The 21887-nt window shown below is 41.6% G+C and overlaps 2 protein-coding genes, 1 long non-coding RNA gene and 1 pseudogene across 8 annotated transcripts in view; 2 read left to right on the top strand and 2 right to left on the bottom strand.

Annotated features, from left to right (window-relative positions):
* Positions 1-1611: 1611 nt before the first annotated feature.
* COQ5 (coenzyme Q5, methyltransferase) lies at positions 1612-18749 on the top strand. 4 transcript variants are annotated; one of them, XM_072802803.1, is made up of 7 exons: positions 1612-1855; positions 5630-5779; positions 9845-10066; positions 15198-15304; positions 17130-17218; positions 17806-17917; positions 17995-18749. In XM_072802803.1, exons 1-7 carry the CDS (start codon positions 1654-1656, stop codon positions 18094-18096), a joined length of 984 nt encoding a protein of 327 aa, XP_072658904.1. In that variant the 5' UTR covers positions 1612-1653; the 3' UTR covers positions 18097-18749. The 4 variants fall into 4 exon arrangements, with proteins under 4 accessions (XP_072658904.1, XP_072658905.1, XP_072658907.1 ...); XM_072802805.1 differs by having other exon boundaries at positions 1645-2025; XM_072802804.1 differs by lacking the exon at positions 5630-5779 and having other exon boundaries at positions 1621-1855.
* LOC140619437 (uncharacterized) lies at positions 1702-15122 on the bottom strand. Its single transcript, XR_012019343.1, has 2 exons — positions 8630-15122; positions 1702-6909 (listed from the first exon to the last, which is right to left on the bottom strand). It is a non-coding gene; the product is annotated as an uncharacterized lncRNA (long non-coding RNA).
* On the top strand, positions 5639-9962 carry LOC140619427 (oligosaccharyltransferase complex subunit OSTC-like; annotated as a pseudogene).
* A 2063-nt stretch (positions 18750-20812) lies between the features above and the next one.
* The window catches only part of DYNLL1 (dynein light chain LC8-type 1), a 32199-nt gene continuing 31124 nt past the window's right edge, over positions 20813-21887 (bottom strand). For all 3 annotated transcript variants that reach the window (XM_072802814.1, XM_072802813.1, XM_072802812.1), the window contains one exon: positions 20813-21237. In XM_072802814.1, coding sequence (XP_072658915.1) covers positions 21100-21237 — 138 coding nt within the window. In that variant the 3' untranslated portion in view covers positions 20813-21099. The remainder of the gene's footprint in view (positions 21238-21887) is intronic.

Here is a 21887-nt window from a genome sequence, read left to right as displayed (position 1 = left end):
TCAGTCTGGTTACTTTAATATCGAGAAGGAACAACCCCAAATCCTGAGGTCCATTCTTATGTATGACTAGATATGGAAGATAAACTAACTTTCCTTGATGAATTTTAATTTTTTTTAACAATGATGTGAGAACTCTAATTACATGGATGAATCATTCTTTCTATCACTTTTAAAAATAAAAGAGAGGGAAAGAAGAAAAATCCATGCAGCTCTTCCAAAAGAAAGCAGTAGGTGTCCATCTGTCAGGCTACACATTAAACCAGGAAGAGATTTTTCATTTTCAAAATAGTTTCTTAGGGTCCTTGGCACTTTCTCCTTGTGAAGTATTTACAGGAAACATACGTTTAAAAAGAGAATCAAAGCAGAAACATATAGAAATCCAAGCAAAACTCACCACCTCCATCCTCTTTTGCACAAGATGGTCTACATTACCCTTTCCATAAAAAAATACAGGAAAATCTGGGGTTGAAGTAAACATCCATGATACGCCAGTTGGCTCTAGAAGTGTAGCTTTGTGACAGAACGAGGGTAAGTGATGATTGGGTCTGACTCACTAAATAGACACCAGAGCTTTCCTTCCCATTTATGAACTTCTCAGGTACATAAAATGTAAAGACCAAAGAACAATCTTTTGTACGTTTATTTTTCAGAGTAGTCTAGCACATGTTTCTCAAGAATGGTCTGCAAATTCCTTGCATCAGAATCACATGTTTGTGAGTTGCCTGGGTGGCTCAGTGGGTTGAGTGATCAACTCTTAGTTTTGACTCAGTTCATCTCAGGGTAGTGAGATCAAGCCCTACATGGGGCTCTGCACTGGGTGTGGAGCCTACTTTGGATTCTCTCTCTCTCTCTCTATGCCCCTCCCCCTCCAATAAATACATCTTAAAAAAAAAAAAAGAATCACCATAGACTTTTGTTCAATAAAGATTCCCAATGTCCATTCCATTCCAAATATACAGATTCAAAAACTCTGGTATTTGGGCCCAGGAATCTGACTTTTTTTTTTTTTTTTTTTGGAAAGAGACAAAAAAAAAAAAAAAAAAAAAAAAAGGAAAGAGACAGCAGGGGCAAAGGGAGAGAGAGAATCCCAAGCAGTCTCCATGCCCAGCACAGAGCCCTATCTGGGCTCAATATCACGACCCTGAGATCATGACCCGAGCAAAATAAAAAGTCAGAGGCTTAACCTACTGAGCCACCCAGATGCCCGCAGGAATTTGCGTTTTAAAGATCAAACCAGGTGATCCTTAGGCACATCAAAATATAAGAGAACTGATCTTGTAATCTCTTCCTTGTAACCACACCATACTTTAGTTTCCTACTTCTGTACCAGAAAACGAGAGTTATTGGGTGTCTTTCGAGTTAGCATTCATAACTGCTGGCTGACAAGATTCAGAGACATGGTCGCGGAGAGGTGATTGTGGGCTCATCCTAAGGTCCCTTCCTTTCTGGTCAATTCTATATTCAAGTGGGAAGAGAGAAGAAGGGATTTCCGGTACTCAAAAACTAAGTAGCCTTTGAATCCCAGGAATCACACTTAATTCCCTAGCAAAGGTTTTCAGGACGCGTTCGGCTAATAATGTCTCCTACCGGCCGCCGTTGGCCCTCTAGTGGCGCAATTCTACGTGCGATCTGTTCTGCCCTCCCATTGCCAAGATGGCGACCCACAGGAGTTGCGCTCTATGGAGCTACTGCGGTCGTAGGTGGTCGCGGGTGATGCGATGCTGCCGGCTTTCCGGGCTTTGTAGCTCCTGGCCCAGCGGTCCGCTGGGTGCCCGGCACTTGTCCCAAGAGAAGCCGGCAACGGAAACACATTTCGGGTTTGAGACTGTTTCGGAGGAGGAGAAGAGGGGCAAAGGTGAAAGGGGCGAGAGGGCGGATGGAGGGATCTGCGATCTAGTTTCTTCTGCTCAGCTGGGAATTGATTTTGACGTCGTTTTGACTCGTATGCGGTAGCCTGACCTCCGAGGAATCCTCCGCCCCCGGCCTGACATCGCAGAGCTTAGATGCCTCCTCTTGTTAAACACAGTAATTATCACTAAATCCCCCAAATTGGGTGTTTATGACGTGCCAGGCACCATGCAGATATTGTTCCCAATTCTCATTTCAACCTCCTGACGATGCTATCGTTATCCCCAAGCTACACATGAGGAAATTGAGACTTAGAAATTAAACAAGAACTTGCCCAATTTAATGTAGTAAGTGGCCGAACCAGTATTCCAACCCACTTTGGTATGACTGCAGAGTTCATGTTCTTCACTTGCTAAAGAGATGGACCATTTTTTTTTTTTTAAGATTTTATTTATTTATCCATGAGAGACACAGAGAGATGCAGAGAGAGAGGCAGAGACACAGGCAGAGAGAGAAGCAGGCTCCATGCAGGGAGCCTGATGTGGGCTCGATCCCGAGTCTCCAGGATCACGCCCTGGGCCTAAGGCAGCGCTAAACCGGTGAGCCACCCGGGATGCCAAGATGGACCATTTTTTAAAAGAAAGGAAGGAGGAAACTATCTTCGCTGTGCCTCAGCTTTCAAATTGTATAAGTAGAAATAATAGTAACCTTTCTCTTAGAGTTACAATGAGGGTTAGATTACTTCATACATTAAAGTATTATGAACAATGCCTGGCACTTCCTAATTGCCCAATAAGGGTTAGGTACTGTTGAACAGTTTCTTTGTGTCCAGCATTGTGCTACAGGCATGGGAAAGGAAAAGGACTGTTATATAACTCCAACTGTACCATTTATAATGGGGAGGTATTATGCCCATTTAACAGGTGGGTATGTTGAGGCTCAGACAGTTTCCTTCACTAGGCCTGTGGTCATCCAGGAAATAAACAGAAGGAATTCACAATGGAATAGCCCACCCTCTTAAGGACTACTACGTTATCTTTCTTCTCAACTCAGCCTTACTAAATACATAGCTCTACTGTAACTCTTTGAATATTTATTTTATTTTTTAAAGATTTTATTTATTCATGAGAGACACAGAGAGACAGGCATAGGAAGTAGCAGACTCCCTGCAGGGGAGTCAACCGCTAAGCCACCCAGGGGCCTCCTTAAATTAACATTTATTTCACTGGACTGTGAATCCCCAGAAAGCTAGGATAGTGGCTCATTCATGTCTATATCTTCAGTGCCTGGTGCACATTAAAAGCCTGACAACTGGGACACCTGGATGGCTCAGCAGTTGAGTGTCTGCCTTTGGCTCAGGGCCTGATCCCAGGGTCCTGGGATCAAGTCCCACATCACGCTCCCTGCATGGAGCCTGCTTCTCCCTCTGTCTATGTCTCTGCCCCTCTCTCTGTGACTCTCATGAATAAATAAATAAAATCTTTAAAAAAGTACAGGCAATCTTCCCTTTGCACAATAGCACAGGACTGTAAAAATGACCATGCATGCTGAAATCATGCAGTATGATATTAACAGTTAATGGGAAAAATTACAACTGTTCTATGACTTCTAAAAATTATTGAACATCAGGGGTGCCTGGCTGGCTCTGTCAGTGAAGCAAGAGACACTTGATCTCAGGGTTGTGAGTTTAAGCCCCACATTGGGCACAGAGTTTACTTTAAAAAATATTAAAAAACGATTGAACATCAAAAACTCTCTTACTGTTAGTTATAAATGTATAGAGAAAAGAAATAAATAGTAAAATTAACATTTAGCAAACTATAATTTAAAATTAGGTTTAATTTTAACCTAATGTAATTAGATTTTTTTAAATTTTAAGCTTGTTTTTAATTAAGTTAAAATTCTAATAAAAAAATTAGAAACATTAAGCTGTTTTATGCTTCATAAAAAAATATGCCAAGAGTAGTTTGAACAGTGTTTGCTACCTTCTGGTCATATGATTTACAGAAGGGAGCAAGCATCTTCTCTATGCCTTGGCAAATTGCCATACTCTTTTCTAAATTTTAGTCAGCTTGTAACATTTTATCCTTTCACTGTCAGTGTCATGAAATATCTCCAAGAATTCCTTTAGTGTGAGATTTTTTGCTGGCATCATTTCCTCTGGGACATCTACCTTTTCATCACAACCACATTCTCATTTATGTCCATAAGTTCATCTTCACATAGTTCTTCCAGCTGCATATCTAGAGTCTCTTGAGTATTGACATTCGCACAGTCAGCTGTTGGTCTATAATCCCATGGACATTTCACTTCCAGTATTACTATTTTTAATTTCTTTGTGGTGCTTTCATTTTCATGGCCAATTTCTTCTTTCAATGATGTAGTTTTGTAAAATACCACATGTGTTTACAACTAAGAGATAAGGAGGTGACACAACTACATGCTTTGCTGTTTGTGTGTGACCTGAATGACTGATGTGTAATGACCTACCAACTTCGAACTGAAAGAAGTGACATGATTGGCTACTGATCATGATGCATGTCTGTCATTTACAGAGTGATTTATGGGCTGAAGACTACCTGCGAAGTTTGTACTTTATGCAGTTACTCACAGTTAATACACCATTGCACTTGAATGATGTTGCTGGGGGACTGTTGTTATTTAACTAAGCCACAGTCACTGAAATTCACGTATATCAGAACCATGCAAAGCAAAGATTGCTTATATTTGGTGGGTTGATCTTTAGTGCCCGTGAATACCCCCAAAACAAAAAAAGCAGACCCTGGGGTTAAGAAAGGCATTCAAGATTGAGTTCGGGGGAGCTCTATACTCAGCTAATTCAGCAGAAGATGTGATGTTTTGAATCTATGCAGCACTTTCATCTGATAAACTCAAAGCATCTCCCCTTCATTCATTACCTAATTCTGCCTTATGACAGGGTGATAGGGAACGGACACTGATTTTTTCATCTTATGGGCAGAAAAACAGGTGTAAAGAAGTTAAAATGTAGCCTGTGCTTTAAAGTGCCTTATTTAAAAAAAAAAAAAAATTATTTATTTATGAGAGACACAGAGTGAGAGGCAGAGAGAGAAGCAGGCTCCCTGCAGGGAGCCTGATGCCGGCAAGACTCCATAACAGGGGGATCACGACCTGAGCCAAAGACTCCACCACTGAGCCATCCAGGCACCCCACTTTAAAGTGCCTTAGATCGTAAATTCCTTCTCCCACTAGCCCAGATTCCACATTCTCCCTTGATCCTATCAGATTTATGAGAAGATTTATGAGGACCCTATGCAGTGTGGCTTGGCCCTGATTTACATCTGGCCATTCATCTACCCACCCAATTGTACCTGAGGTTTTTCTCTGTGATCCAGGCAGGGACGAACTGAGGCCTCTCCATCCATTAGTCATGGATTTCTAATGATTTTGTTGTTTTCTATTATAATAACCATTAGAAAAATTCTATGCCCTCTATTCTCTAAGAAATGGAACCTACTTAGTACCATGTAGGTGAATGCGTTGTTATGGGGTCATGGTCCTAGGTCCACTAAAGGACCACTAAAGGTAACTAGGATGGCAGAAAAGAGGTTGGCTTCTTACATGAAATAACTTAAGCCTTTTTCAAAAGGAGGTTAAGGGGTAGATATGGGCATCAAGCAGTATAACTTAACTTCACCTGAAAAAGGCAAATTTAGAGAAGAAAAGCTTCAACTTCTTTCATTTAGGACTTCCTCAAGTTAATTTTGTTAATAGCACAATTGTGTTGTATTTCTCCTGTCAGTCTATCATGTGTTTGAAAGTGTGGCCAAGAAGTATGATGTAATGAATGATATGATGAGTCTTGGTATCCATCGTATTTGGAAGGATTTGCTGCTCTGCAAGATGCGCCCGTTTCCTGGAACCCAGCTGCTCGATGTTGCTGGAGGCACAGGTAATGTCTAGAGTATCCTTGAGGATTACTGAGCACCTTTTATAGAAATTAGTGTCTTTTGTTGGGATGAGCTAGCTTACCTACCATTAGGCTGAAGATGGTCATTGGAAATCAATACACTTCTAAGAAAGCTTTACTCTTTTTAAGTAAATGTCACTCAGAAAGCACAAAGTATCAGGTTTATGCCTGTCATTTTTTCTAAAATGCACAAGGTTCCAAAGTAAAAAGATTACTTTTTTGCTCCAGTGACATCTTACGATGTGAATGACTGTTTTATTTTCTGTTTAACCTTTAATTCGCTTTCCCGTTCTTTGGGGGGATGCCCTTTATCATATTCTATAAACTTTCTAGACAACCTTTTCTTTCTTTCTTTTTTTTTTATTTGACAGAGCAATAGAGCCAGACAGCACAAATGGGGTGGAGGTGGCAGAGGGAGAGAGAGAAGCACACTCCCCACTGAGCAGGGAGCCACATGCGGGGACCCAGGACCCCAGGATCATGACCTGAGCTGAAGGCAGATGCTTAACTGACTGAGCGACCCAGGCTCCCCTAGACAACCTTTTATGCCTAATCCACTATCATATCAGAATTCAAAAGCTCAGTTTATGCATGGTCCTTTGCACACTAGATATTTAGGAAGAAAAATGTCATGGGTTTCTAAAATGCATTTTGGTGATGTTATTACATGGTTAATGTATATGCTAAATCACAGAAAAATGTGTCATATAATGTAATGATGTGATAATCTATACCAACAGAATAATATAACAAATTACAGTAGGACAATCTCTCTGTGTGAAACACGTTTATGTTTGGCTTTGCTGGTGTGGTCCTCTCCCCAGTGGAAGCTCAGAAGGTAGTAAGATACCTTGCTCAGGTCGGGAGAGAAACCCCTGCCGCCACCAACATGGAGACCTTGTACCGTGTACCGTTCTTAGTGCTCGAATGCCCCAACCTGAAGCTGAAGAAGCCGCCCTGGGTGCACATGCCGTCGGCCATGACGGTGTACGCTCTGGTGGTGGTGTCTTCCTCATCACCGGAGGAATAATTTATGATGTTATTGTTGAACCTCCAAGTGTTGGTTCTATGACTGATGAACATGGACATCAGAGACCAGTAGCTTTCTTGGCCTACAGAGTAAATGGACAGTATATTATGGAAGGACTTGCATCCAGCTTCCTGTTTACAATGGGAGGTTTAGGCTTCATAATCCTGGACCGATCGAATGCACCAAACATTCCAAAACTCAATAGATTTCTTCTATTCATTGGATTCGTCTGTGTCCTATTGAGTTTTTTCATGGCTAGAGTATTCATGAGAATGAAACTGCCGGGCTACCTGATGGGTTAAAAAATGCCTTTTGACAAGAAATCCGTGGATATTGGATTTGCTCCTGTTAATGAAGCTTTAAGGCTGTACCAATCCTCTGATGTGAAATATGGAAAAAGAGTGAAGCAGCAGAAAAGAAGCATCTCGTGAGAAATAGGAATCATATTAAAGCTTGAACTAGAATGTCTTCTTGGTATCAAAGAGACAAATTTCTCACAGTATTTCTCCTGCTGGCTTGTACTGATACACCAATGATGTTTAGTGGCATTTTCTTCTTAGTTTTTCATTTCTTAAAGAAAATATACTCCCATCTCCACAACTATAATATTGAATACAGTGATTATTTCTTACAGCCCCCTTAACATTTTGTGGAGATGACATTTCTGACTTTCAAAAATTAATGTAAAATCAGGAAGCGAGATCCCATAAGCTGAGAACTCTGATCAGCTTTACCTATGGTGCTTTGCCTTTAAACAGTGTGACAGTACATTATTCAGATATGTGTGAGACTGTTTCTGCACAATAAGATGTATGAAAGGAGCAGAAATAAATAATTTTTCTAATTAAAAAAAAAAAAAAAGGGGATCCCTGGGTGGCGCAACGGTTTGGCGCCTGCCTTTGGCCCAGGGCATGATCCTGGAGACCCGGGATCGAATCCCACATCGGGCTCCCGGTGCATGGAGCCTGCTCCTCCCTCTGCCTGTGTCTCTGCCTCTCTCTCTCTCTCTCTCTCTCTCTGACTATCATAAATAAAATTAAATTTAAAAAAAAGATACCTTGCTCAGTGGAGGACAATTTAACAGAATCTATTAAAATCTAAAATCTTTAGTCTAGGATCCCACAGTTCCAATTCTACATGCCTAGTCTAAAAAAAAAATTTTTTTAAGTTTGCACAAAGATACAGCTACAGCTATTGAGCTGCCTATATCTATGCCTTAACCCATAGCACTACTGTACGCTGTAGTTAGAAGGTAATCCCTTATATTAAAAAAGACATTTTAAGAATATATAGTATAGATATGCTCACTGCATCATTTTTAGTAGTAGTGAAAACTTGGAAATAACCTATTTCTGCCTCAGTAAAGAAATTGTTTTAAATTAAGATACACCCATTCTATGAAATACCATGTAGCTATTTAAAAGAATGTGGAAAACCTATAAATACTGATGGAAAGTTCTCAAAGACATATTCTGTAGGAGGAGAAAGAAAATGAGTTGTATGACTATGCGTATAATATCCCCATGTATGTTTTTAAGTTGTTTCATAGGAGTATATATATACAATATTTAAACATATAGAAAAGTAACTAGAGAATACCTAATTAGTTGGAGAAACTAGAAAAACTTGAGGATATATTTCTGTCAACTAGTATAAGAAAAAGACAAACAGCACTATAAGAAAGGAAGTGGGATCCTAGAAAACATTGGCTTGGCCCAAACAGTATTTACCTGGTCACAATAACATAAACACTTTTGATTTTTAGCTTTTAAACTCCAAACAACAAAGCACAGAAGACATACCTATAGCTGTAGAACAAACAATATGTCGGGGCACCTGGGTGGCTCAGTGGTTGAGCGTCTGCCTTTGGCTCAGGTTGTGATCCAGGAACCGTGGGATCAAGTCCTGCATCAGGCTCCCCAGTGGGAGCCTGCTTCTCCCTCTGCCTATGTCTCTGCCTCTCTGCCTGTATCTCTCATGAACAAAAATTTTTTTTAAAAAAGAACAAACTATGTTATCAGTCTTGACAGTAAAAGTACACACAGTAGAAGGTTGAAGGGATTTAAGAGGTACCATCTGTAATTGATGACATAGAAATATAATATTAGTCTGTTATTCTAGTTCCCAAAGGAATCTATGATGGACTATGAAATGTGATCTAGGGGCACTTGGGTGGCTCAGCAGTTGAGCATCTGCCTTTGGCTTAGGTCATGATCCCGGAGTCCTGGGATCAAGTCCTGCATCAGGCTCTCCACTGGGAGCCTGCTTCTCCCTCTGCCTATGTCTTTGCCTCCTTCTCTGTGTCTCTCATGAATAAGTAAATAAAATCTTTAAAAAAAAATGTGATCTAAATATATTGGGAAGTAGAGGCATCCAGAGATGAGGAACAATATATCATTATAAATTTGGTAAGTAAAGAAAGAGCTGGAACCAACAGAAAGCCCAGCTGAAAGGGTTAAGAAAGATGGTTCCTGGGGAGCTGAACTAGGCATAGGAAGTGGTGGAGCAGGGGATCCTTGCTGGTAACTATACCCTCATGTTGCTTTGGTAACAATTATTAGACTAATAGGGTTCTACACTAAGGAGTTAGCACAGGTTAGGTCTGGAGAGGGTGTGGAGAGAAAATGCAACTTTTATGTTTTTTCCTAAATATTTGGGTGAGTCTTTTATAGTGATAATGTGTCCATGTATTACTTAGGCAATTTTTTAAAAAGTTTTTAAGAATATTAGAAGTTACCCGCGCACCTGGCTGGCTCAGTCAATAGAGCATGCCACTCTTGATGCTGAGGTCATAGGTTTGAGCCCCATGTTGGGTAGAGAGATTACTTTAAAATAAAATCTTAAAAAAAGTACTAGAAGTTAAATTATTTTTTTAAGTTACCATTGAAATAAAGAGAAACTTCAATTTTTGTACACTCCTCAAATCCTGTACCTTTGTTGCTCTGTTTGGGTTTTGGAAATGTTGGGTTCGCATTTGTGTTTGTGTTTGCATCTTTCCTCCTTTTGGCTTCCCACAGGTGACATTGCCTTCCGGTTCCTTAATTATGTCCAGGCCCAGCATAAGGGAAAGCAGAAGAGGCAGTTACGGGCCCAGCAAAATTTATCCTGGGAAGAAATTGCCAAAAAGTACCAAAATGAAGAGGACCCCTTGGGCGGTTCCCGGGTCGTGGTCTGCGACATCAACAAGGAGATGCTAAAGATTGGAAAGCAGAAAGCCCGTGCCCAGGGCTACAAAGCTGGCAAGTACTAGGGAGGGTGGACATGGCAGAAATGTTTGTGTATTTATGAAATAAGATGGGATATATAAAATGTTAAAGTGCTTTATTTTAAAAAATGAACCAATAGGCAGAAGTCAAAGATGATTGGTGTGGCTGAAGCCAGTTTGAGTGCTGTTACATGTGTTATTCTGGCAACCCAGGGAGGCAGTCTGATTATCCGCCCCATGTGACAGAGCTGATAATCACAGCCCAAAGAGCTGAAGGGCCCTTACCCAAGGAGCACAACTTTTATTTGTTTATTTTTAAATATTTTATTTATTCATTTGAGAGAGACAGAGCTGGAGAGCACAAGCAGGGGGAGCAGGAGGCAGAGGGAGAAGCAGACTCCCCACCGAGCAGGGAGCTGGATGATGCAGGGCTTGACCCCAGGACCCTGAGATCATGACCCGAGCCAAAGGCATACGCTTAACCGACTGAGCCCCCCAGGCGCCCTGAGTAACACAACTTTTCAATGGCAGACCCAGGCTCAGAGCTTGAGTCTAGGATCTCAGCTCTTGGACTGTGAGATGGAAGTTTTGCCTTCAGTTGCCAGCAACCCCCTGCTGATCCCAGTGCCCTGGTTGTTGGGAGCCATCCCGTTCCTCATGGGTGCTCAGAGTTTGACTGATGTGGAAGCTGAGAAGGGGCTCTGCACTTATAGCAGGAACATGCCCTTTAGACACGGGAATGCAGGCAGCGGGCAGCCACCAGCTTTTACAGCCTTTTAGCTCTGCCTCAGCTTCCCTATGAGGCTCTTTCCTGGCTGTGCTCCCGAGCTCCCTATGGGTTGGCAAAGGCTTTATCAGATCTATACTAGGGTCTCCAGGCTTCCCCCAGCTCAGTCCTGCCTCCTCTTCCTTTTATCTTCCCAAGGTGTTCTCCCTTACATCCTCCCCCCAAATCCCTTTTGCATGCTTCCCTCCTCTGGGCATCTGTTCCTCAGAGGGCCCAACTGGTAGAGTTAAACACCTGGAAACAGTACTACTCTCAGCAGCAGATAGGAGAGTGACTACAAAAAAAAAAAAAAAAAAAAAAAAAGGAGAGTGACTACATGTCTCTGGGAACTCACTACACCCTGAAACTGGACAATTTGTGCCCTAGCTTAAAGATGTAGATTTCCCATTTCGCTGTCCATCTTCATCTTTTAAAATACTTTTCACCGAACTTTATCCAGTAGAAGTCACAATGGGGCAGCTGTACCACATTCACCCAGCTTCCCAGAGCCACTGCACTGCCCTCTCCCCAGATGGCTAAGCACTGCAGGCAGCCACCAGCAGAGACAGTGGTCTGGGACAGAAAATAAAAGTCCCTCAGGTCAGCATCAGGGGTCCTGTCCTCTCCCTCCCCCACCGGGAGTGTCTATGGTTATTGTAGTTCAATTCTTCTTCCTCCCCGCCCCCCCACCCCCGGACTGAGCTGCCTAGACAGACCACAACCCACTTGGCCTCCAAGATGAAGGGCTCTTTTGTTAACCATCAATGCTGATCAAAAAGCAGACAGTCCCTAGTGTTTTTAGACAAAGGCACTATGTTTCCTTACTCCTACTGAAAAACGTGTTCCCCTTCCCTCTGGTGCTCAGCCATAGAGAGTGGAGAATGAAGAGAGAAATGATAGGCGATGTTCCATTTCTGGAATCATCCCTTCCATAGCATAGCTTGCCTTTCAACCTCTTCTCACTGCCAAGACAAACCCACTGACATAGGAATTACCAAGTGCTGCAGAAGACAGTTTTCCTTACCTTTCCTCCTTGCTCTAGCAATGCCCAACAATGATGCCTTTGTCAAACATATCCTGCAAAAAGAGTTGAAACTAAGGAGGATCCTAGAAATTATTTTGTAATAGTAAGGTGATGTGTGAAAGATGTATTTGTGTGTAGCACTGTTGTGTGTTTTATTTACATTTTATGTGGAGCACTTCCTCCCCAAATGGAAACTCTGTTGGCAGGAGCTTTAAAAAATTTATTTGAGAGGGAGGCGCCTAGGTGGCTCAGACAGTTAAGCATCTGCCTTCGGCTCAGGTCATGATCCCGGGGTCCTGGGATTGAGTCAGGCTCCTGCTCCCTGTGCCGCTCCCTCTGCTCTTTCACTCACTCTCTCTCTCTCTCTCTCTCTCTGTCAAATAAATAAATCTTTTAAAAATTATTTGGTAGGTTATAAAAATTGATATATTTGAGAACTTTGGATTTTGGAAAAGTATTGAGATTTACCTATAATTCCAACATCAAGAGATGCTCCCAGTATTTTATTTCCTTCCTAGCTTTCCCTAATCGTTTCCTTTTTATAAAATTAAAGACTTCCTGTTTATACAATTTATTATCCTACCCTAAATTAGCATTATATTATGAGATTTTTCCGTCATTAAAAATTCCTTAAAATCATTATTTACAATATTCTCCTGTATGGATGTGAGTCATGAAGATTCACATAACCAATTTATATAATCAGTAACCAATTGATCTGTCATTTTTTCTAATGCTTTTGCATAGGGCACAACATTATGATATCCTTATTTGTAAATTTTTGCATGTACTTGTTAACTTTTCTACCTACTGTATAACTGTGGACAAGTGTTTAAACTCTCTAGATCTCAATTACCTCATCTGTAAAAGAGCAGAATAAAAATCACCTTGTAGTGGAGGTTATGTACCATCGCTATTGAAAACAGAAGCTCTGGGATAAAAAAACCTGAGTTCCAATCCACCTGGGTGACCTTGGGCAAGCTGCTTTAACCTTTCTGATACTAGCTGCTTTAACCTTTCTGATACTCCACTCACCTAAAACATGAAGATGATGGTAAGAGCTATCCCATGGAGTCAGTATGAGAACGTGATAAAATAATGTATGTAAAGTGATAATACAAACCCTGCCATCAAGGGCAGGGCAGTTGCGATGATGATGATGATAATGATGTTATCAGTGTCATCCTGCTAAAATCAAATAGCTGGTTCAAAGAATATGGTTACTTTTTTTTAAAGATTCATTTATTTGAGAGAGTGTGGGAACTGGGGGAGGGACAAAGGAAGAAGAGAGGGAAAGCAGACACCCCACTGAGCACAGATCCACCTGGGGCTGGATCTCCAGATCATGACCTGAGCAGAAACTAAGAGTCTGACGCCTAACTAACTGAGCCACCCAGGCGCCCCAGGGTATGTTTTTTTTTTTCTTTTTTTTTTTTTTATCCATGATAGTCACAGAGAGAGAGGCAGAGACATAGGCAGAGGGAGAAGCAGGCTCCATGCACCAGGAGCCTGACGTGGGATTCGATCCTGGGTCTCCAGGATTGCGCCCTGGGCCAAAGGCAGGCGCCAAACCGCTGCGCCACCCAGGGATCCCAGGGTATGGTTATTTTTAAGGATTTTGTCAAATACTGCTACTTTGCTTTCCAAGAAGATTTTCTTTTTTTTTCTTTTAAGATTTTTTTTTTTTTTAATTTATTCATGACAGACACAGAGAGAGGGAGAGGCAGAGACACAGGCAGAGGGAGAAGCAGGCTCCATACAGGGAGCCTAAAGTGGGACTCGATCCCGGATCTCCAGGATCACACCCCGGGCTGAAGGCGGTGCTAAACCGGTGAGCCACCAGGGCTGCCCTCCAAGATTTTCATTTACTTTCGTCTATAGAGCCTTCCTTCTATATTGTATTTTATGTCTAGTTTGCTGCAAGTTGAATAATGTTAGAGCCGAATCAGGATCTTTTAGTGGACATATCTACCCTGTTAAGGGTTTCCCTGAGGTGTTTTCTGAATTTGTGACCAGACTTGGGGTCTAGATACTTTGATTCTCCAATAGAACCAATATAACTAGGGCAGCCCGGGGCGGGGAGCTGTCCAGGGCCTGATCCTAGAGACCCAGGATTGAGTCCCACGTCAGGCTCCCTGCATGGAGCCTGCTTTGCCCTCTGCCTGTGTCTCTGCCTCTCTTTCTGTGTGTCTCTCATGAATAAATAAATAAAATATTTTTTTAAAAAAAGAACCAATATAACTAGGCTGAATTCCATACTTAGAATACTTCCAATGATCCTCTGAAGTTGGTACTATTAACTCCATCTTACAGATAAGGAAACTAAGGCAAAGTAGTTTATTCAAGATTATACAGCTAATAATCGGTGAAGCTGATTATTTAATTCCTGGAATTAAAACCCAGACAGAAAAAAAAATAAAAAATAAAAAATAAAACCCAGACAGTCTGGGGACGCCAGGATGGCTCAATGGTTGAGCGCCTGCCTTTGGCTCAGGATGTGGTCCCAGAGTCCCAGGATCGAGTCCCACATCGGGCTCCCCATGGGGAGCCTGCTTCCCTCTCTAGTCTCTGCCTCTCTCTGTGTGTTTCTCATGAATAAATAAATAAAATCTTAAAAAACAAAAAACCAGGCAGTCTAAACCCCAGACCTGGTATCTTAACCACGGTGCTTTACACAAAACACTTAATTGGGTAAAAATTGCTTCAGGGTGGGCATAACTAAGTATTCATCAGGTTCTATTCTAAAACTCTTGGGGAAAGAGTTTCCTGCTGAACTTCAAGAAATTCAGATTCTCCGGATCCCTGGGTGGCACAGCAGTTTGGCGCCTGCCTTTGGCCCAGGGCGCGATCCTGAAGACCTGGGATGGAGTCCCGTGTCGGGCTCCCTGCATGGAGCCTGCTTCTCCCTCTGCCTGTGTCTCTGCCTCTCTCTCTCTCTCTCTCTCTCTCTCTTTCTCTCTGTGACTATCATAAGTAAATAAAAATTAAAAAAAAGAAAAAAAAAAGAAATTCAGATTCTCAAGCCAAGGCAAAACCATGAAGACAGTGGCCAGGAACCCAGCAATGAAGGCAGGTGTGTGATGGTTTCTGATACTACACTTATGGTATTTACCCAGCACCAAACTGTTCTCCAGTTCTCCCACACCAAATAGGTGTCCAGCAATTCAGTTCATTTCTGACACTGACTCCCAGAGCTTGTCTCAGATTCCACAGACTGCCCTCAGAAGTTAGCCACCAATGGTGTGCACAGGCTACCCACACTTCTGCTTGGCTGACTACAAATCAGAGGATTCCCACAATGCCCACCTCAGGTTTGGCAGTTTGCTAGGTGCAGAAAAGATCCACACTGAGACCAGGAATGATTTTCTCTTTCAGGACTTGCTTGGGTATTGGGAGATGCTGAAGAACTGCCCTTTGATGATGACAAGTTTGATGTTTACACTATTGCCTTTGGGATCCGGAATGTCACACACATCGATCAGGTGTGTATGGCTGCATCCTCAGCTTGTGTGACTCTTGTGCTATTAGATCTTCCAGAGCGGCCCTACAGGAAACAAAGAAAGAGGGAGAGATTCTGCTCTCTGCCCAGCTCTTGAATGGAATGACTGTTTCAGGTTTAGGGGCTTCAATCCTTGAAGTTGCCAATTTTCCTAGTCATGAAATTAAAAAAGACTGAAACCATGGAGCAGATCCCCATAGAAGCCTTTGATGCTTGAGTTGGTCTTTACATCTTTGAGCTGGCATTCCATCTGTTTCTGCTCACTTGTGAAGTCTGACCCTGTGAGTTTGCAGATCAGAGACATTTCCAAGGTCAACAGAAGGCATTCAAACACTTATTTTGGCAGAAGGTACCTAGAGTCATGGGTTCCTCTATAGGGAGAAGGGAACATTCAGCTCTTAATCTGATGCAGCTTTTTTTTTAAGATTTTATTTTTAAGTCATCTCTGCACCCAATGTGGGGCTCCAACTCACAACCCCGAGATCAAGAGTGTACCGACTGAGCCAGCCAGGCACCCCTAATGCAGCTCTTCTTTATTTCTACTTCAGTACTACCCCAGAGCATTTGAAGACAATGTGCAAACCATATTCTGTTTCTATTATTGGGGGGGGAGGGGCCTCCAGTTACCTGGTTCCTCTGCTTCTAGTGGGACATCTTTATGGTGTACTTTAGCTTGGTTCATATGGCCTGCCCTGTATGTAGCCAGTTTATTATTTCTTTTAATTAAAAAAAATTTTTTAATAGGTTCAAAGTACAAAAGGGCATATCAGGCAAAGTATGCCTCTCACCCGTGTGTCCTGACCATTCAGTGCCTCCTCTCCCTGCCTCCAAACATCAATTTCTTGTGTACCTTTGCAAAGATGTTTTATAAATATTGTTTTGTTTTTTCCTTTAATACAAATATTAGCATATGAAAAACACACAAATATTCTGCCCATTGCTTTTTTCCCCTTAAAAATGTATCTTGGGAGATCTTTCCTGTCAGTACATGGAGAGACCTGGCTCTTCCTTTTTTTAAATAGCTGCATCAATTCCATATACACAGACATTCCATCATTTAACCAGTCTCTCGTTGATAATTAAGATGTTTCTAATCTTGTGCTGTTCAAATGGTGCTACAGGGAATAACATCTATATGCATGTCATCTCTACAAAGATGCATTGGTTTTTGTTTTGTTTTGTTTTGTTTTGTTTGGAGGATGGGGAGGAAGAATTACAAGCAGGATCAATGCCCAGCATGGAGACTGATCTCACAACCCTGAGATCTTGACCTGAGCCAAAATCAAGAGTCAGATGCTTAACCGTCTGAGCCAGCCAGGTGCCCCTACAATAGATGCATTTCTATAAGCTAGATTCCTTGACGTAAAATTCCTAGATTAAAGAGGATAGCCATTGTAATTTAAGTAATTGTAGGGGCACTTGGCTGACTCTGTCGGTAGAACATGCAACTCTTGATCTCGGAGTTTTAGGTTCAAACTCCATGTTGGTCAAAGCATTTACTTTAAAAAATAAAGAGAAAAAAAAATCCTGAAAGACGCTTTTAACAAGTAAATAATAAAGAGATGCATGTGAAATTGGCCACCATGTGGTTGTACCAATCAGAGTACTCCAAGTGGCCTTCTCTTTGCGGGCAGCAGAATGCTTATAAAATTTAGGCTACTGTGGGGTTATCTCTGCTACTACAGCTTTCCCACTGAGAATGCACAAGGGATCTATGGGAAATGCTAACTTTTATAATGCCCATCAAAGGTAAAGCTGTTTTGGCCTAATAGAATTGAGTGTGTTCTTTTGTTCCTTGCCTTGCTCAGGCACTCCAGGAAGCCCATCGAGTCCTGAAGCCAGGAGGACGGTTTCTCTGTCTGGAGTTCAGTCAAGTGAACAACCCCCTCATATCCAGGTTGGCACTGTTAACAGGGCTTTATTCTCATTGTCTGGCCACGGGTTTCCTGTTCCACAACAGACAGAAAGTAACCAGTAAGCAATAAGCAAGAACCTCATAGTTCAGAGTCTCGAAGGGACAGTGCCACCTCAGAGATCAGCCAGTTCTGAATGACATCGAAGCCAGAAGAGTTTCAAACCAGCAACCAGGGGCTAAGTTGGCCCACAGATGTATTTGGTTTGAATCATCGTACTTTTAAAAATTGACTTAGATGTTCATATTTAAAAATCAGTTAAGTTTCACATAAAAATCTGAGTTTCCAGCTTCACTTGAGAAATCATATAAGACAACGCTTAGCAAGCACACATTCCTACATGGCAGGAGTCAAGAATGGAATCGTACCTGCCCCTTCTCCATTTTATGCTACTTCCTAATGGTACCTGTCACCACATCCTCACCACTCCCTACTGGTCTTGCGCTTGGCCCACATTACTTTCAGGTACTTGCCCCCTAAAGGCATTTGAATTTATAACTCTAGGCTTATACCTTCTTGCTCCTTATCAGGGGATATGTTCTAATTGTAATCTTTTGCCTTTTTTGTTTAGGCTTTATGATCTATATAGCTTCCAGGTCATTCCTGTCCTGGGAGAGGTCATTGCAGGAGATTGGAAGTCCTACCAATATCTTGTAGAAAGTATCCGACAGTTCCCATCTCAGGTACAAAACTTGTATTTTACAACAAAGGCCCTAGAGCTTAAATCCATGTATATCTTTGCTATATCTTTGTGTTTTAGGAGGAATTCAGAGAGATGATAGAAGATGCAGGTTTTGAGAAGGTGACTTATGAAAGTCTCACATCAGGCATTGTGGCTATTCATTCTGGCTTCAAACTGTAACTCCTTTACCATTCTGGAGTGTGAACCAGTCACATCCTGTTGAAAGCCTGGAACTGAAGAATAACCTGGTAATGAGACCAGCAGCAGAACATCTCCTCTTAAAGACGTGTGCCTTGGACTCATGTTCTGATGTGACCAATCTCAAAGTGGAAGAAACAGATCCCTGTCATTCTCTGGCAGCTTTCATTAGGAACTGTTTCAGGGCTTCTCCCAGAAGTATTTGGTTTGTACTTTTTGCTCAACTCCTGCTAATTTTTCTTGGCTGTGCAGCGTGTGTGTGGTTAAGGTAAAACCAATACTACTTTTCATTTTTGAAGTGCATTTGTAGCTTCTGGACTGGTGCTGCCTTCCAGAGGGATAATGAATCATCTGAACTCAATGATTTGAACCAGAAAATGTCCTAGCTCAACCTGAGTCAATCTCTCAGCCTAGGACTAAGTCAGAGGGCAAACAATCACAACTAGGATTATGAACTGAATCACTAAATGAGTTTACAATTTGTGTGGTATTCATGATTGCTTCTTGGGGAAAGGAGTGGTGAGGGAAATACATTATCATCACTCAGTCCTCTTCTACCAAAACTACTATTGGATCAGATTATCAGTGCCTGTCATGAAGAAAACAAACTCTTGATGAAAGAATGTTCCAGCAAACTCCTGGCTTTTGTGTTTTCTATGGAGAGTTTATTAGAACACATTTGAGAGGTTTTATAGCCAAAAAAGAAAACTATCTAGCCTAACCCCCTCTAGTACTAAGGGGCAGAGCTGGGCAGAGCTCTTGTCTCCTTAATACAGTCCCTTGTTTGATGTTAAAATGAGGCCAAAAATATTTTGAATGTGGACTAAGCGTATGGTTTTTAAGGAGCTTTGCTAAGACATTGCAGAAAGCAACCTGTGACTTGGCTGGCTATTTAATTGTGGATAACTTAGTTCAAGGCTATTTCAAAAGCTTTAGAGAGATGCTGCTTCTAGGCCCAGCACAGTAGAGGTCATTTATGGACCTTCACTCACAAGATCTTGCCTTGTCATTGTAAATATTTCAGACATAGCTATCCATATACAACAGCTTGTATCTCAAACAACAGCAAAGAGCATTTGACAAAGTGCTAAACCTTAAACTTTTAGTTTACATTTTTTTCAGCCAGCTGGAGCCCATTGGCCTTTGAAATTACAAGTAATGAGGAACAGACGCCGCAAGGAATTTCATAAACCACCAGCCCAATCCAATCTCCCTAGCTGAGTGGTTTTCTCACAGCTAAATCTAAAGATAAAATATTAAAAGCTGCCACTTCCAGGCAGTAGATATAGGCCTGATCAAATTTAACCCCGCAATGTCCAGCCACCTGTAGACTTAAATCAATTCTAGGGTCTATTGCCAGAAGACTATTTGAAAATAGGACTAATCGAACAAGAATGATACAGCTTTGGGGACTTCAAATAGAAATACAGCCAGGTCACTAAAGAGGGAAAGGAGTTAGAAATGAATTTTGGGAACATCTTTAGTCTGTTTATATAAATAGAAACCTAAATCACCTCAGTTTTATTTCTATTCCACAGAACTTCATCCTCTCCTACAAAAAGCAGGGGGCGAATTTTTCTCTCATTTTTAACTGCCACAATAAACAAGAAGACATTTTTGCCTTTCTACCCTGAAACTTTCCCAGTCCTAACCTAGCTCAACTTCACTACAATTCCTAATATCCCAAACCTGGTAATTATAATCTCCCCAAGATGTTACAACCTAACGCTGTTCTTAAGATGGGAGTCATTTCATCCTCCCCTTCTGTGTAGCAGTTTGGCTGCTCAGAAATCCTGATTGCATCTCACAGATCCAAAGTTTGAAACAAAAAGCCTTATCTCACGTGAACACTGAAAACCTAGAACTAGAAAGCCAGGGCTTTCCTTACAACTTCCCAAGAGAAGTGTGGGTTGTTTCAGCCTCTGGCAGGTTTCCTTTATGCCTACAAAAGCCAAGTCTGCTATATTTGCTTTTCTTCATAGAGAAGACTTAAGTCTTCTTAAAATTGATAGCAGGAAACCTTTAACGAAGATTACTTATCCACAGCTTTAATTGGGTCTTTTAATGAAAGGTTCAATTCACACTTCATTGTTAATGGGTGTTTCTAAGCACAGCTAGTTAAAGCACGGCACAGCAGGCTTACACGTTTAAATTCCTGCAAAGACTTTATTGGAATCACATGGAGGGCTGCTGCTCAAAAACTTTCATTTTCCCTTTTAAGACCACTTTTAATCTTTGTCCTTTTGGGAAAAGCAGGAAAAGGGGGCAGGTGCAAACAACCTAGAGCCCAGCAAACTTCTCATTAGCTCAACTTTGTTTTGGCTTATTTTATAGCCATAAAAAGCTTTCATAAAGTTCTACATATTCATCAGTACTACCTGAGGCCCAAAAGTCCAGAACATTCTACAGCATCTTTTAACAAAACAAGCACTTAAGGATAGTATTTATCAGATTAGTAATAAGATTTAATCCAAAGGTTTCTCTGCCATGCATTTCTCAACATGCACTTCTAAGCAGTATGCTTCCATGCACGGACAGCTGCAGGAGGGGAGATTAAGGACTCAAGAGCACTATGAATAGGCTAGTCTATTATATCCCACGGAAACTCACACTGCAAGGCCTGAAACCCAGTAACCTGCTCAAGATCAAGTGATAGGCCATTTTCAACCCTAGATGTGAACAAATCGTAACTAACACACACTTCTCCAACAGATTTATTTGGAAAGGAATGGATTTTGAGGAGAAAAAACATGGGGCAGAGGTATGGAATAGAAAATAAATACAAATGTAAGCTGTTTTTCTAATTGTTTTATAACCACAACAAATTCGTACAGAGAATGCCCTGTACAAAACAACACAATAAAGGTTCAAAGATCGAGGTGTTCCCCTAGGCAAGGCTGAAGATTTCAGTCTCTGGTATTTGGAATTTAGGCTGCAGTCCTTGGTTTTGGATGGATCACTGGGTGTGTGACACAGTCCATGCTTTTAACCAGATTTGAACAGAAGAATGGCCACTTGGCCCAGGTAGAAGTAGATGAAGTGTTTGGTTTCATGTGTCACATAACTACCGAAGTTCCTCCCCACGATGCAGTGCCAGGTGGGGTTGTACTTCTTGTCAAACTCCTGGTTGGGGGAGAGAAGGGGAAAGAAAAAGAGAATACTAGAATTTCAGTGCTAAACCAGAGGTCAGAGTTTGCCTCCTAGATAAGCAGAGCCTGTAGGGGTAAGAAAGGAGGAACGTTAGCATCTGCAAATTCTTAGCATGAAAGAATGTTCCCCAGCTCCAAGTCGCCTACATAGTGCATTAATGCACACATACTTGCAGTCTGAGCTAAGCTGAGAATGGGGGCTGGGGAGGTAAAAGGCAGAAAGGGCAGCCTCAAAGACAGGGCACTTTGTTAACATGGTAATTTCACCTTCATAGCTCCTATGGTAGCTCAATAATTGACAGTAGGTGATAATAGGTTTAGTTTATCACATTATGTGTAAACAGAAAATTATCCTACTGTAGGTCGCACACCACAAAATCCAAATGGTAAATATTTAGCCCAAAATACCCCATTCCTTAACTGCATGCCAATATCACTAAAAACAAAAGGGCAAAGCCTCAATCAGCATCTAAACCACTGTGGATCAAAATTTAAACGGCACAAGATACCCTGGAATCCACTGTTCCTACAAAAAGAATGCTAGAAGCAGAATCTGAGAGCCACCAGGTCAGATTCTATCCTTAATTATAATTTCAATAGCCCTCTCTTCCACATCTAACCTAA

This window comes from Canis lupus, chromosome 27 (genome assembly GCF_048164855.1).
Source record: "Canis lupus baileyi chromosome 27, mCanLup2.hap1, whole genome shotgun sequence".
Classification (NCBI taxonomy): Eukaryota; Metazoa; Chordata; class Mammalia; order Carnivora; family Canidae; genus Canis; species Canis lupus.
The sequence above is the reverse complement of the archived record's forward strand: the minus strand, read 5'-3'. Positions and strand labels throughout refer to the sequence as shown.